This window comes from Musca vetustissima, unplaced genomic scaffold, assembly GCF_032173495.1.
Source record: "Musca vetustissima isolate MV318-11 ecotype Yass unplaced genomic scaffold, APGP_CSIRO_Mvet_v1 utg17366, whole genome shotgun sequence".
In the NCBI taxonomy this organism is placed as follows: Eukaryota; Metazoa; Arthropoda; class Insecta; order Diptera; family Muscidae; genus Musca; species Musca vetustissima.
Genome location: NW_026876667.1, coordinates 147,112 through 160,726, shown reverse-complemented (window position 1 = coordinate 160,726; position 13,615 = coordinate 147,112). Strand labels below are relative to the sequence as shown.

General features: G+C 39.2%; 1 protein-coding gene across 1 annotated transcript; it reads left to right on the top strand.

Moving 5' to 3' along the window:
* The first annotated feature begins 2,225 nt into the window (after positions 1-2,225).
* On the top strand, positions 2,226-7,882 carry LOC133321238 (uncharacterized). Its single transcript, XM_061530326.1, has 5 exons — positions 2,226-2,367; positions 2,650-2,985; positions 3,055-3,255; positions 3,322-3,435; positions 7,722-7,882. Exons 1-5 carry the CDS (start codon positions 2,236-2,238, stop codon positions 7,839-7,841), a joined length of 903 nt encoding a protein of 300 aa, XP_061386310.1. The 5' UTR covers positions 2,226-2,235; the 3' UTR covers positions 7,842-7,882.
* Positions 7,883-13,615: the final 5,733 nt, after the last annotated feature.

The window sequence follows — 13,615 nt, the reverse complement described above, 5'->3', positions numbered from 1 at the left end:
TGTTATGGGTTTTTGGGTTTATGAATGGCATGAAGACCATTGTTACGCAAAATTCTTCGAATTGTTTCATACTGTCAACGCAGATCGGTCTGTAAATTGTTCGGAGAATTTTTCAATGCCTCATCTGCTTGCGCAAGTACCCATGGGTCAAGTCCATATACCAGCCCGGGTAGTATCAGTGTCTTGTAGAGTGTAAGTTTGGTCTGGCGAGATGTGCCATTGTTTCTAATTTCTTAGTTAGACCATAGCAGCATTTTTTGGCCATTACTACCATTCTTCGAATCTCAAAAATGATGCTATTTGCTTTATTTATAGCGCCCTAGTTTACTGAATGCCTTGAGCTTTGTCACAATCAACTTGGTTTTTTACCATTTTATACCAAACCCACATTGGCAGATGTTCGATCCGTTAGGTGGATAGGCTCGTTCAGTATTGAAGAGCTCCGAGAGATTTTTTCCGACTTTAACTGTTGGTCTTGGGCCAGTCAAAGATATCCTGCATAGCCGTATCAATTTTGCTAGAATGCCGAACGCAGACATGGCTTGAAACATCTTACAGCGAAAATAATAAGTAATATTAATGTCTAGAGGCTGGATAAACTTCCAATAATTCGAAAAGGTTAGAAAAGCTGGAGTTGGAATGTACTGAAGACAAAGACAACAGAAGTTGTTTCAGTCCACCACGCGCCCTTGTATCGATCGAAATCGACTTACCTTTTATATAAGGGGATTAGCGTTAAAATTCGTCATTTTTTACAAACTAATTTCCCCTTGAGCGGGATAACGCACAATTGCAGTAATTTTTCAATACCGCTTCCTAACCTACCTACCTTACTGTGAGGAGACTACGAAAAATTATTCCATAGCCACATTTAGTATGCTAAGCAATCCCTTAAATAATTCGTGTCTTACACGTCAACTAAATTTACTCACTCAAACTATTTATTGAGCTGTGCAGTACACAGGCTCAACATCAGCGTCGATGGTACCTTCGATGATAATACATCATCATCATACAGAATTCCTTCATCTCGCAACTTAAGCAATGCCTGCAGATAGATTCCGTTGCAGTCTTTTGTTGGCCTCATTCCCACGTATGCAGCCAATATTCTTCTCTTCCATGCTCTAATTCGTTCCATTTGAGCTGACGATATGTCTGCCGAAGCGGCGAAAGAGTAGGTGATGACAGGCCGAATTACTTGCATGTAAATTAGCAATTTTACCTCCGACGAAAGTCCTCCTCGCATACGGAAAAGTCTTTGTTAGGCGAAGTTCATCTTCTTTGCCTTTGACAGCACAAAATCCACGTGAGCCAGAAGTCAAAGGGGCGAAGTTCATCTTCTTTGGCTTCGACAGCACAAAATCCTGTCAGACTTCATCCTGTCAGAAACTCCGATTATTTCATTGCCAACTTTAATAGCTGTAATGTGTTTTCGGATGCTCTTCGCTGTTGATTTGAGTTTGCCCTTAAAACCACAGATAAACATTTTCCAACATTGAGATTGAGACCCCATTTGTTGAAATAGTTATGAAGGGTTTCTACGTACACGTTCAACCGTCTCTCCACTGATTTAGATCCATTTTCGCATTCATAAAATATTTTTTTATTTATACTTCTTCAGTTTCTCAAATACTTACATCGATTTTCTACGCGAACCATGCCATCGCCCGATTAGGAATGAACTGAACACAACAACTTCTCTACAGAAATCTTCTCGTCGTAGGGATATAAACTAATTTTCAATCGGGCAAGATAACGCTCCACTCTTGCCGATTTTAAATGTCGTTGACCGATATGGGCCCATTTTCGCAGTCATTAAACTTAAAATAAAATTTATTAATTACGACTACTATATTATGACAATCAGGGTGCGAAGAATGATTAAAATACACCCTTTCTCACGGGCGAGAATTCGGATGTTTTCAATTTACCGCGAATGATAAAGTTACAATGAATGAATAAGCATTTGCAATCTCTCGCGAATGTTCGCATCGTTTTTTTGTTTTTTTTTTTATAATAGCTTATCAGATCATTTTTGCATTGTTTATTATTTCTATATTTTATTCCAAATATTTATTATTAAGTATACACGTCAAAAAGCAAAACAAAAAAAAACATTGTTTTTAATAAATGTTTCTAAATATTTAATTTTAGCCGCAAGAACTGCAACACATCTACCGTCACCGTAACAAATAGAACACCGAACGGATTCGAACAACCAACAACAAAAACAAAATGTCTGACACAAACAGTGAAACATCACCGGTGACGCAAACTCAACCCCCACAGAATGGCAAAGAACGTTCAAAATCAACAGAGGAAAAGGAAATTCCACGCGAACCCGCCCTAACATGCAAAGACATTAATGTGAGTCGAAATAAATATTAAATAAATAATTCCAATAAATCCAATTTCTTAAGGCGAATACAGGCTATCAGATTTCAAGGGCAGTTTTTTCATAGATTTTTTATTGTCCGATAACTTGGGAAATTTGAAGACTGGCAAACCTGAAAGGTCATAATTTTCAAAAGTAAACATTTACACAGACCTATCTTTCGAATCGATAGTCTGTTCAACACTTAGGAGATTGATGTCCCTAGAAGTTTTACACAGATTAAACCCTTATTTTTCTTCTCTTATTCCCCTCAGATTAAGACTGAATTGGAATGCCTGGTAAAATTGTTGGATGGTAAAATCACCAAAGACGAAGAGGTGGCGATTGAAGAATTACATCAGTATTTGATTGAAGATGAAGGTTCATGGGCATTGGGTGATAATTTCCTGGTATTCGTACAACGTGTGCTGCGCGAACAGACCTTCTCACCCGATACCCGGATACATATGATTCGCACTTTGGCCTATGCGGCACTGAAAGATGATGTCATTATTATTCTGCATCAGGATCGTCGGGATCACACCCTAATGAATTTTGGTTATGACATTGAAAAGCATACACCCGAGGAGCAACAGGCATGGGCTATGTTTGTAAGTTAAAATATTCCGTCAATATTTTGAATATTTGTTAATAAATTCATTTTGTTCTTTATTTCTTAGATGTGCAATCTCTTCGAACATGTCAGCCCCTCAGAATGGCTGCTGTACATTTCCGAATGGGAATATATGGGCCAGACAATTTCAAATATTCGTGTGACCACCAAAGTTGCCGTCCATTGTATACTTTCAAATTGTCCAGCATTGAAAAATACCGGCACCATGATGCTCTATAATATTGCCATTAAGGAAGTTAAGACTGTGGTAGGTGGAGGAAAAAAGGATATGCGGTGCACAGAATTATTAACGCATATTTTTTCTATTTTTAAGGTATTCGACGATGTTGCCATCGAATTGGCCATGGCCATTTTGCAATTCTTCCAGAGCAGCCCGAATGAAGATCAAATTTTCCGTGCCTGCAAGGCTTTGGTTAGATTTTTGGAGGTAAGTTCAATACTTGATTTTTGTGAGGTATATAAATAACGTAGGGCATAATCAAAATGTGGAACCAGAATGGTAATCTTTTTAAAGAAAGTTTGTTTTAATATGTCCTTGAGAGGATAATTCTTACACCAGTGAAGCATTGATGAAAATTAAAAAAACGGGGGTTTTAGAATGTTTGGCATAATTAATCTTAGATTTTGCTTCATCCAATCATATTAAGATCTGACGTAGTGCCAAACCTCATGAAGAGAAATTCTAGAATAGTACATAGAATGATTCCCCTTCACTTGAATCCCCTTTGAATCAATGAACCTGCCCTTTAAACGGTCCAATCTCATGTGCATCATTCCAGATGAGAGTCACACCAAACATTTTTTTCTGAATGTAGTTCACAAAAATTAAAATCGCCTGGGAGGGATAATTGCAATGATCCTGCCCTTTAAAGCAATTATCCTGCCCTTTAAAGATCCCATCTCACCTGCATCATATTTAGAGCATGGATTGATGATTCCACTTTTCCACGAGCCATCCTTCTTCTATGGACAGGAGGAAAATTCGGCTATGAGAACCAAGGAACAAATCTTAACAATTAAAATCTGAGAGGGAATAGTAAATAGAGTTATTCCTTATTGTTCGAATCCCTTTGAATCAATGATCCTACCATCTCACCTGCCTCATATTTGGAGCATGGGTTGATGATTCCACCTTTCCACGAGTCATACCAAATATTTCCTTTTTTCTGGATGAAGTTCTTGGTTTGTCCTATTAATAGGCGGACTATAAGAAAGCGAACATTTGGCATTGAACGGTCCCGTCTCACCTGCATCATATTTCGAGCATGCTCATTTTTCTATGGACAAGTGGAAAATTCGGCTATGCGAACCAAGGCCTAAGTTACTTCCACATCCAATTTTGATCGGAACTCTGCTCTGAAGTTCTTGATTTGTCCTATAATAGGCGGACTTCGGCACTGATTCTAAGACTATAAGCAGGCGAAAACGCTCTTCCTCTTTAATTAATTTTCTTCAAAATACCCGGGTTTTGACTTTGTCCATAGACGAAAGTCCCAATTTTTCTTCTATGGACAGGTGGAAGTTTCGGCTATGCAAAACAAGGAACAAAATTTCTTGGCCTTGCTTGTTTCCTCATCCAATTTTGATTCATCAGAAGTCTCCTCGGGATTACTCATATACAAAATTCATTCCTTCCTAGCCGCTGTAAAAATTTGTCGGAACATACAGCTGGACAACAAACCGGAGAAATTAAAAAAAATGTCTTTCCCGCTTGCATTGCACCATCTTATAAACATAAATTTCTGTATATAACCGTTGAAAAACTCAACCGATTCTGAACCATCGGAGCTTTTTTAGGCATAACTTACACACAACAACCGTAGCGGATTGGGAATAATCTCAGCATTGTACCATCTTATTAATTTCTGTATATAACCGATGAAAAACTCATCCAATTCTGATCCATAGAAAGTCTTCTGGGGATAACTCACCCACAACACCGGCAGAGGATTGTGAATAATCCATTATGAATTCCTCCCGTATGCTAGTCCCTGTAGGATTTTTCGGACCACGAAATTGCCCCGGAAACCGAAAAAATCGATACTTCTCGTTTACGCATTGCAACATTTTAAGAATATAACTTTCGGTATATAACCGTTAAAAATATGTTTATTGGACTTGTCGGATCATACAGTTGCCCAGCAAACCGAAGAAATTTCGAAAACAACATTTTAAGGATATAACTTCCTGAATATAACCTAACGTTCTATGGTTATATGCTTAAAGTGATACCTGGTGGTGGCGCCACAACCACTCTATGGTGTTCGAATACGGACCCGTTTTGGGATTTACAAGGTTTTCCGAATGATTCACATTGTGATGGGTATAGCCTTCTTCGGGATTTTCCTATTTTCGATTCAATTTCGTGAGCGGATTTGCTTCCTCATCTGATTCCCATTGGAATTTTTAGTGTGATAACTTGTACAGCATCACAGACTCCGAGGAATCAATTTGTAGTTCATCCCGTACTCTGGTCGCTGTAGAATTTGTCGGATTCCTCGCATATGTTTATACCTTCAAAAATTCGGAAAAATAATTGTTCCCGGTCGAATATTATCTTTTGTACAAGGGACAGTAGGATTTTCTTATTTTAGACTCAATTTCTTGACAGGATTTGCTTCCTTATCCAATTCTCATTGGAGTTCTTCTTGTGATTACTTATACAGAACCATAGATTACTCCTAAGAATCCATTTATAATTCATCCCATTTGCTGGACGCTGTAAAATTTGTTGTATCATAGGTCTGGTCAGCAAACCGAATAATTTCAAGGCGGAAAAGCATGTGCCGATCTAGAATTCGAACCTAGGTTCCCAAAGCAACACAAGAAATGTTGCCAGACCACTTAGCGTCCTAACCCTTAATCTCACTTCTAAAGGATACACAAAAACATACGTATACCGTGGAAGCAATTGTAGGTGTGTGGACAATTATCTATCGCAGAACAAAAATTTGCTTTGAAAAGGACTGCTTCTGGAGTTGAGACAAAATGTCGAACCTTCTTAACTTTGAATTTAATTGGCAGACGTAATTTCGTAATAATGCCTGTTGAGCCTTATATGCCTGTTGAGCGGCATAACCAAAATTGGAATTATTCTTATATTAAGAATATAAATGCCTGTACATAAGTACTGAACAAATCTATGGTTAAATGAATAATTTTATACCTTGAGATGGCGCCAAACACTCTCTGCCTTCCCGTTTCGGGATATACAAAGTGTTTCGAATGGCTTCCTTTTTGATGGCTATAGACTATACCTTTCGAATGTTGGAAACATATTTGTTTCTGGTCGGATATACTTAATTAACATCTTCAACGAGGGCAATATATTTATTGGTTCATTTTCGACTCCTTTCGTGTCAGCAGGTCGTCATGTTAGCACGTTTGCCAATGTGTGTCGCACTGTTTCCACAGAGGCGTTGCAAGTGCTGCTTGGCTCCGCGCCGCTTGATCTTGAGGTGAGATGTATAAGCTTTAGCGCGGCTTGAGGATGATTGGCCCAGGCCTTCTGATCTGGTGGATGGGGATAATAGGCGGTACAGCACTATCCTTCGGGACAAAGGGAGGGTGACATACGAATTTATTCGTGACGCAACGTTGGTAGTGGACCGGCCAGACTTTCGCTTCGGCTTAAGTACTGATTCCTTACTGACGGGGCATAGTTCTCTCAATGCGTTTCAGGATAAAAGAGGCCTGTCCCAGACGAATGTATGTGGGTGCGGGATAACTGAGGACTGGAAGCATATACCGACGGAATGCTGTTACTATGATGACATTAGAGATTTAGCAAATATGGGTATATCGAATGGAGGGGCGGGTGGGATTTCAGTGGGGCTCTTGAAGGCGATCGGATCTTTAGTTGTTTAAGTAGTTTTGCTCGTGAAGCATTTATTAGAAGGAGCTGGAGGGCGTAATTCCGTCTGTGGCTTAGCCACCGTGAGGTAGGTCAATAGGCAGGTACTCACATAAATTTCTCCAGAAACTGTTCCAATCAGGAGGTCCTCTAACCCACATAAAACAAATAAACATATATGTGCCAAATAACCATATGTGATACATCGTAACATGTTCCTTTCCTTTAAGAACTCTTGTAGCTCCGTCTGCCGAGTCGAAGGTCTCGAAATTTCTTCTAACACCGAAGAACATTAAATTATAGATATTCATAAGCCATTTCACTTCACTTATTTCCAAAACCACCATTTTCATTTGGTCGCCAGAAGGTGCTTCTGTAAATTCCAGTCCTCCTATTGATTTTTGTTTCTTGTGTTATGTCGGTTAGAACCAACTCTCCTTTAACAACAATTAACAATAAAAAATAATCTGACAAGTAGACAGATGCGATCTATCATATCGTACTCTTGTAGCTGCATTTGCCAGGTGGACGGCTGCGAAGAAAATCTTCTAACACCTGAGAAAATTAAATGGACACGATTTAATTTGGGCTTTGCGTCTTTCATCTATGATACATTTTTTGGAACCAAAATATCGAATCAGTTATATGTGTTTCCTTCCTTGAATAAATTATATTAAACTGTGGGCGTCTTATTTCTAGAATTGTACATTTTGCAATCTTTTAAATTGTAGCAACAAACAAAAAATAATTTATTTTATTATGACGGAAAAACACGGTTCCTCCATATATACCTATTTAATAATTGCATTTATTATTATTCTTAATTACACAGCAAAAACAAAATTCTCTTGTTTTTCTAGGTATCACCCGATGTTGCGGCTATTATTCAAATGATTGGACCACATCCAAAACAATTTTCTGGTAAAAGTGAACGTGTCGATGACCTTATTAAAATTATCAGCCGTAAAGTGCCAGCCTAAATGTGGAGGAGGAGTAGGAGGACAACATGGCATTATGACAAAGACACGACACCCATCATCAGAAGCACCGTCACCACCATAATCACAACATATCGTACTTACTGCATACACTACTCAACTACTCTATCCGATCAAAATGATATCAAATATTTAATTAATTAAATCCTCCGCACAAGAAGCAAATTCGTTTATATTTATTAATTATTATAAGTTTAATGATGATTTATTAATTATTATTCAAAATAAATACATTTTTTATATAGAAAACATTTTTTTTTGAAAATTATTTTTAGGAACTACTCCTATTTTTTACCGATCTTGAGCATTAATTAAAAAATGAGATATTGTTATTTTAATATAGAAAGTACCCAAATAGTTTTTCCTTAAAAAATTGTATATGAACAACAGAGTTCCGACCTATACTTTCCTTAACCATGGTAAAGTTAATTGACAAGGATTCAGAGATTTTACTAATCGACGTTTCAAAGATCTGACCAATGCCTCAGGTTATAAAGTAGCAGTGAGGAATTCCCGAGGCATGAATACTCGAAGTGAGACCAAACTTCCCAGCAGATGCAAAGCAGACAACACCTGAAGACCAAAAAGTGAAATAACTCACGCTTGAAGTCAATTATGAGCAGGCATATGCGGAAAAAGTGGCCACACAACCTGAAATTTTGCAATATTGGGACAGGAACAAATAAATTGTGGACAATGGTTAAGCCACTCTCGAATCCTGGAAGGATGACAGAACGGCTGTCACATTTAGCGACGTAACGGTGACAGATCTGAAGAGGTTCTTTTAATCGACAGTTCATAGATCACCACTCAAGACCACTCAGCGTTCTAAACCTAAATGTTGCACAAAAACATGCGCATATTGTGGAAGCAATTGTAGGTGTGTGCACTAATATCCATCGCTACAAAAATCTACTTTGAAAGGGACTGCTTCTGGAGTTGATGTAAATTGTGGGACCTTCATAGCTTTGAATTTAATTGACAGATGTCATTTCGTAATTGTATTTGCAAAGTCACATAGTCCAATATGCCTGATGTGGCGCAAAACCAACCGTGAAACACCACACATAATGACGGGTGTGTAGATTCGCGCTCTGGCTTTCCCTTTCACTACAAAACTTCGATCTTAAGCTAAACTAGAAAGAAAAAACCAAATGAAATGATTGGATATGCGACCACAATGTAGGAAGGGCGATGTTGCAGATTGTATTCAAAACGCTAAGTTATCCAAAGCGTTGGCCCCGTTTAGACTATTTAACAGTTTTACTCAATTTGTCGTTACCCACCCATATTGTTTCTGAAACCTGGAAATTAGACAGGTTGGTTACGCTACTAAAGTCAGACAAGGATACCAGAAGAGGTAAATCGTGCAGGCTGATTTTACTTCTCTCCCCAGTAGCCGAGGTGATTGATGCATAAATTATTCCTCTCGTGAAAAGTACATTCAGATTTATATTATGGGAAATTTATCGCCTCAATTCTGTAGTTTGTAGATGGGAGAAATGGGATCCGTTCAGCTTTCTCGCCCACACACTAACAATTGCCGCAAATAAAATTGCCAACTGCCTAATGTGAATTAGGTCTAGGTTTCCAGTTGCCCAACATCAAAATGGATTTTGGAAGATGCACAGAACAGACCGTGCAATAGAACTTTTTTTTTTGGCTCTTAACCAATCGAAAGTTTTCGATAATGTCAATCACACAAAGCTGTTCGAGGATATAGAGAAAACCAACCTCCGACCTACTTTGAATCTATATATATATATATCGGTTTCTTGTTACTGAATTCCACATATGACTGACGTCCGCACATATATATATATATAAATATATATGTGCGGACGTCAGTCATATGTGGAATTCAGTAACAAGATCCGTAGAGTGAAAAATGGAGTCCCATAAGAACTTGCGATATCTTCGGAATTGTTCAATATTGTTATGAATATAACTTTATATTTAAGTTAATTTAGATGAATTCTGTTAATTTAAGAATTTGAATTGTAACGTAAATTTCTACTACGCAGTCTATTCGAATAACTTCACAACAACAACTACTGTATAGATTTTTCTACATCCTTCCATTTCCTCTTTCATTTTCTATTTTGTTATTGACGTACAATTCTTGTTAAACGTCATCATTGATGATCGCTTAATTCCTCTTTCTTTGTTACTCCCTCGCCTGTATATGTGTTGTTGTGGGTGGTGGAACCAGCAGAAAACATAAACAGTAACATCCTAATAGCGAATGCCCTGGTGAAAAGCAACAAGGACGGATTGATTTCTGTTAGAGTTTTGAACCTGTCAAACAAGCAAGAGCAAAGTTGGACAATGCACACCAGCTGAAGCTGTAATCAATTTGGAAAATAGCGCCGAAAAGCCAGCAGCCATGGAGAAGAAGCACCTCGACGGCTACATAAAAGAGTGGACACACCAATTATCACCTTCCGAGAGGAACAAGGCTAGGCAGCTATTATGGAAATATGCCTCTACCTTTGCGTTGACAAAAAATCACCAAGGAAGAACATCAGTGGTGAAGCATGAAATCTATACAGCAGACGTGAGACCCATTAAACAGCCTCCAAGAAGTGTTCCCCTGGCAAAAAGAGACGAGGTCCAGAAGCTGATAAGTGAAATGGAAAAGAGTGGTGTAATAGAACCATCTTCAAGTCCATGGTGCTCCCCAGTGGTCTTGGTCAAGAAGAAAGACGGAAGCACCCGATTTTGTGTGGACTACCGAAAGTTGAATGATGTCACCAAGAAAGACAGCTATCCGCTCCCAAGAATTGACGACACATTGGATACATTAGCCGGGACGTCATGTTTCTCCACCCTCGACCTGCAGAGATTCTTCTGGGTCGGCTGTCAAAAATCCATTGCCGACTGGATCGCCAATTGTGAAAGGTGCATAAGAGCTAAAGGTCCAACACGGAAGAGTCGAGGCTACATGCAGCAGTATAATTCAGGAGCCCCTTTTGAAAGAATCGCAATGGATGTAGCTGGACCGTTCCCAATTAGTGACTCTGGGAACCGGTATGTCTTAGTGGTCATGGATTACTTCAGCAAAAGGCCAGAGGTTTATGCTATCCCAAATCAAGAAGCCAGGACAATTGTGGATGTGTTCAGCAAAAATTGGATTTGTCGCTATGGTGTTCCATCGGAGGTTCATTCCGATCAAGGTAGGAATTTTGAATCAGCGATCTTCAAGGAAATGTGTGACTCCTACGGAATCAAGAAAACCAGAACGACGCCCCTACATCCACAATCAGATGGCATGGTGGAAAGATTCAATCGCACCCTGGAAGAACATCTACGGAAAGTGGTGGACAGTGGCCAACGAGACTGGGATGAGCATATTCCAAAGTTTTTACTGGCTTATAGATCGGCCATTCATGATTCCACATCCCGGACCCCAGCCGAAGTTCTCTTCGAAAATGAATTAAAGCTACCTGGCGATTTGATATTCGGTGCTACCCCAAGATGAAGACAACCAAAACTCTTTTAGTAAAGTCGACGATGCAGTTCGCCATCGAATAAAAATGGTTAGCAACCGCATGAAGGCAAGGTACGATCGAGCGGCAAATACCGATGGGTTTCAAGAAGGGCAACTGGTTCAATCCACAACGGAAAAAAGGACTATGCCCCAAATTGCAAACACACTGGGAAGGACCCTACAAGATTGTCACGAACATAAATGACGTCGTTTATCGCATCCAGAGGAGCGACAGTCCCAGGTCGAAGATGAAAGTTGTACATTTGGAGCGGCTGACCCCCTACGGAACGGGAACTGTGCCTATTCGGGACGAACAGGCTTAAGCGGGGGGCAATGTTACGAATATAACTTTATATTTAAGTTAATTTAGATGAATTCCGTTAATTTAAGAATTTGAATTGTAACGTAAATTTCTACTACGCAGTCTATTCGAATAACTTCACAACAACAACTACTGTATAGATTTTTCTACATCCTTCCATTTTCTCTTTCATTTTCTATTTTGTTATTGACGTACAATTCTTGTTAAACGTCATCATTGATGATCGCTTAATTCCTCTTTCTTTGTTACTCCCTCGCCTGTATATGTGTTGTTGTTATTGTTCACTCAATGTAAGTTTGTAATCTAGGTGTTACCAGATCGTCTAGAAACTTATGCAGCGACAGGCAAGGCTCATATAAATAGGGGAAATGGAAAGGCAGTTAGTCAGTTGTGAATCAGATCGCGAATTGAAACCGTCAAGTAACGTAAAGCTGCAAAGTAACGTGCAAAGTAAAGTTGTGTCAATAAAATCATTGTAATAATCGTAATCGGAAAGAACCCGCGTTTTATTTAGTACGAACTGTATTGGGAAATAAAACAACGTCTACACGGGATTAAGTAAAATCCAAGAACGTAACAATATGTTTGGAGTAATATCAGATTCCTTATTTAATTCGTCCGAGTATTTTTGCAGTAAAGATAGAAGTAAGAAAAAGGTCCTTGTTGACCTTTTGCAACGCAATAGATTGGTCGGTGATAAGTTTTGCGCCGTCGGTGTCGTTTGCGAATGTAAGCGATAAGGAGTGGAAGAATATTCAAAACTGTCAGAATGTCGCTTTGAAAACTATAACAGGATGCCGCGGTATGACACCTGTGGACCATGAGGATGCGAAGGTCTTACCCATCGACACTACAGGATATTTTCAATTAAGTGCCCGCTTGGGTGCTATCGTTAGAATTATCCTTGGATAAAATTCCCCTCGAGGATATAATTCCCCCAACCAGGAACGTAAGGAGAGATCTTTACGGCCTAAAGGACAAGAGATAATCTTTAGATCAACAGGGCTATCGGGCAGAAATGAATACAATTCACACGAAAGCAGTGGTGCAGGTTGGCCACCAGAACTCAAGCGCCGCCCATGGTGATGGTGTGGGCCGCCATAACAGCCGAAGGTTGCCGAATATTATCGCGAAAATATTCTGAAGGATGTATTAAAGCAGTGAAGCTCATATTACTTGCATTGGTATTTTTATGTTACTCTCCCGCCCATGATAAACAAACGGCAGATCTAAATTGAGAGAGAATACGTGTGCTTTGACATCGCACTCAGCACGGTTACAAAATGAGGTTCCTCGCTTCATACGGGAATGGACCAAAATACCGCAGAGCAACATTCGGGCAGCGTGTGACTCGTGCTAAATTGACCAACTCGAACAAATCTGAACTTATTCTAAAATTTGATGTTATTTCCGACATTTTTTGCTTTCTTTCAATAAAATTAAAAAAAATGTAAAAATTATGGCGTTTGACTTTGTACTGTGGAACTTGAGAAGTACAGCTTCGAGGTAGTTAAAGATTTTATATACCTTGGTACCGCCATAAATAAAACTAATGACATCCGTTTTGAAGTTCGGAGAAGGATAGTATTGGCCAATAGATGCTACTATGATGCTACTATGTATGTCTAAGTAAGCAGTTTAGAAACAAGGTCACCTCATGCCAGACCAAACTCACACTTTACAAGACGCTGATACTATCATTGCTGTTATATGGATCTGAAGCATAGGTACTCGCACAAATTATCCGAAAGATCTACGGGCCGATCTGCGTCGACTGTGAATATCGGCGTCGAATGAACATCGACATAGTCAGTCGTATTGAGCTGCAGCGACTACAGTGGCTAGGCCATGTTGAGCGAATGAATGAAAATGCCCCAGCTCAAAAGGCATATAAAAGCGAGCCTACTGACGGTTCACGCAGAAGGGGAAGGTCTCGAACTAGAT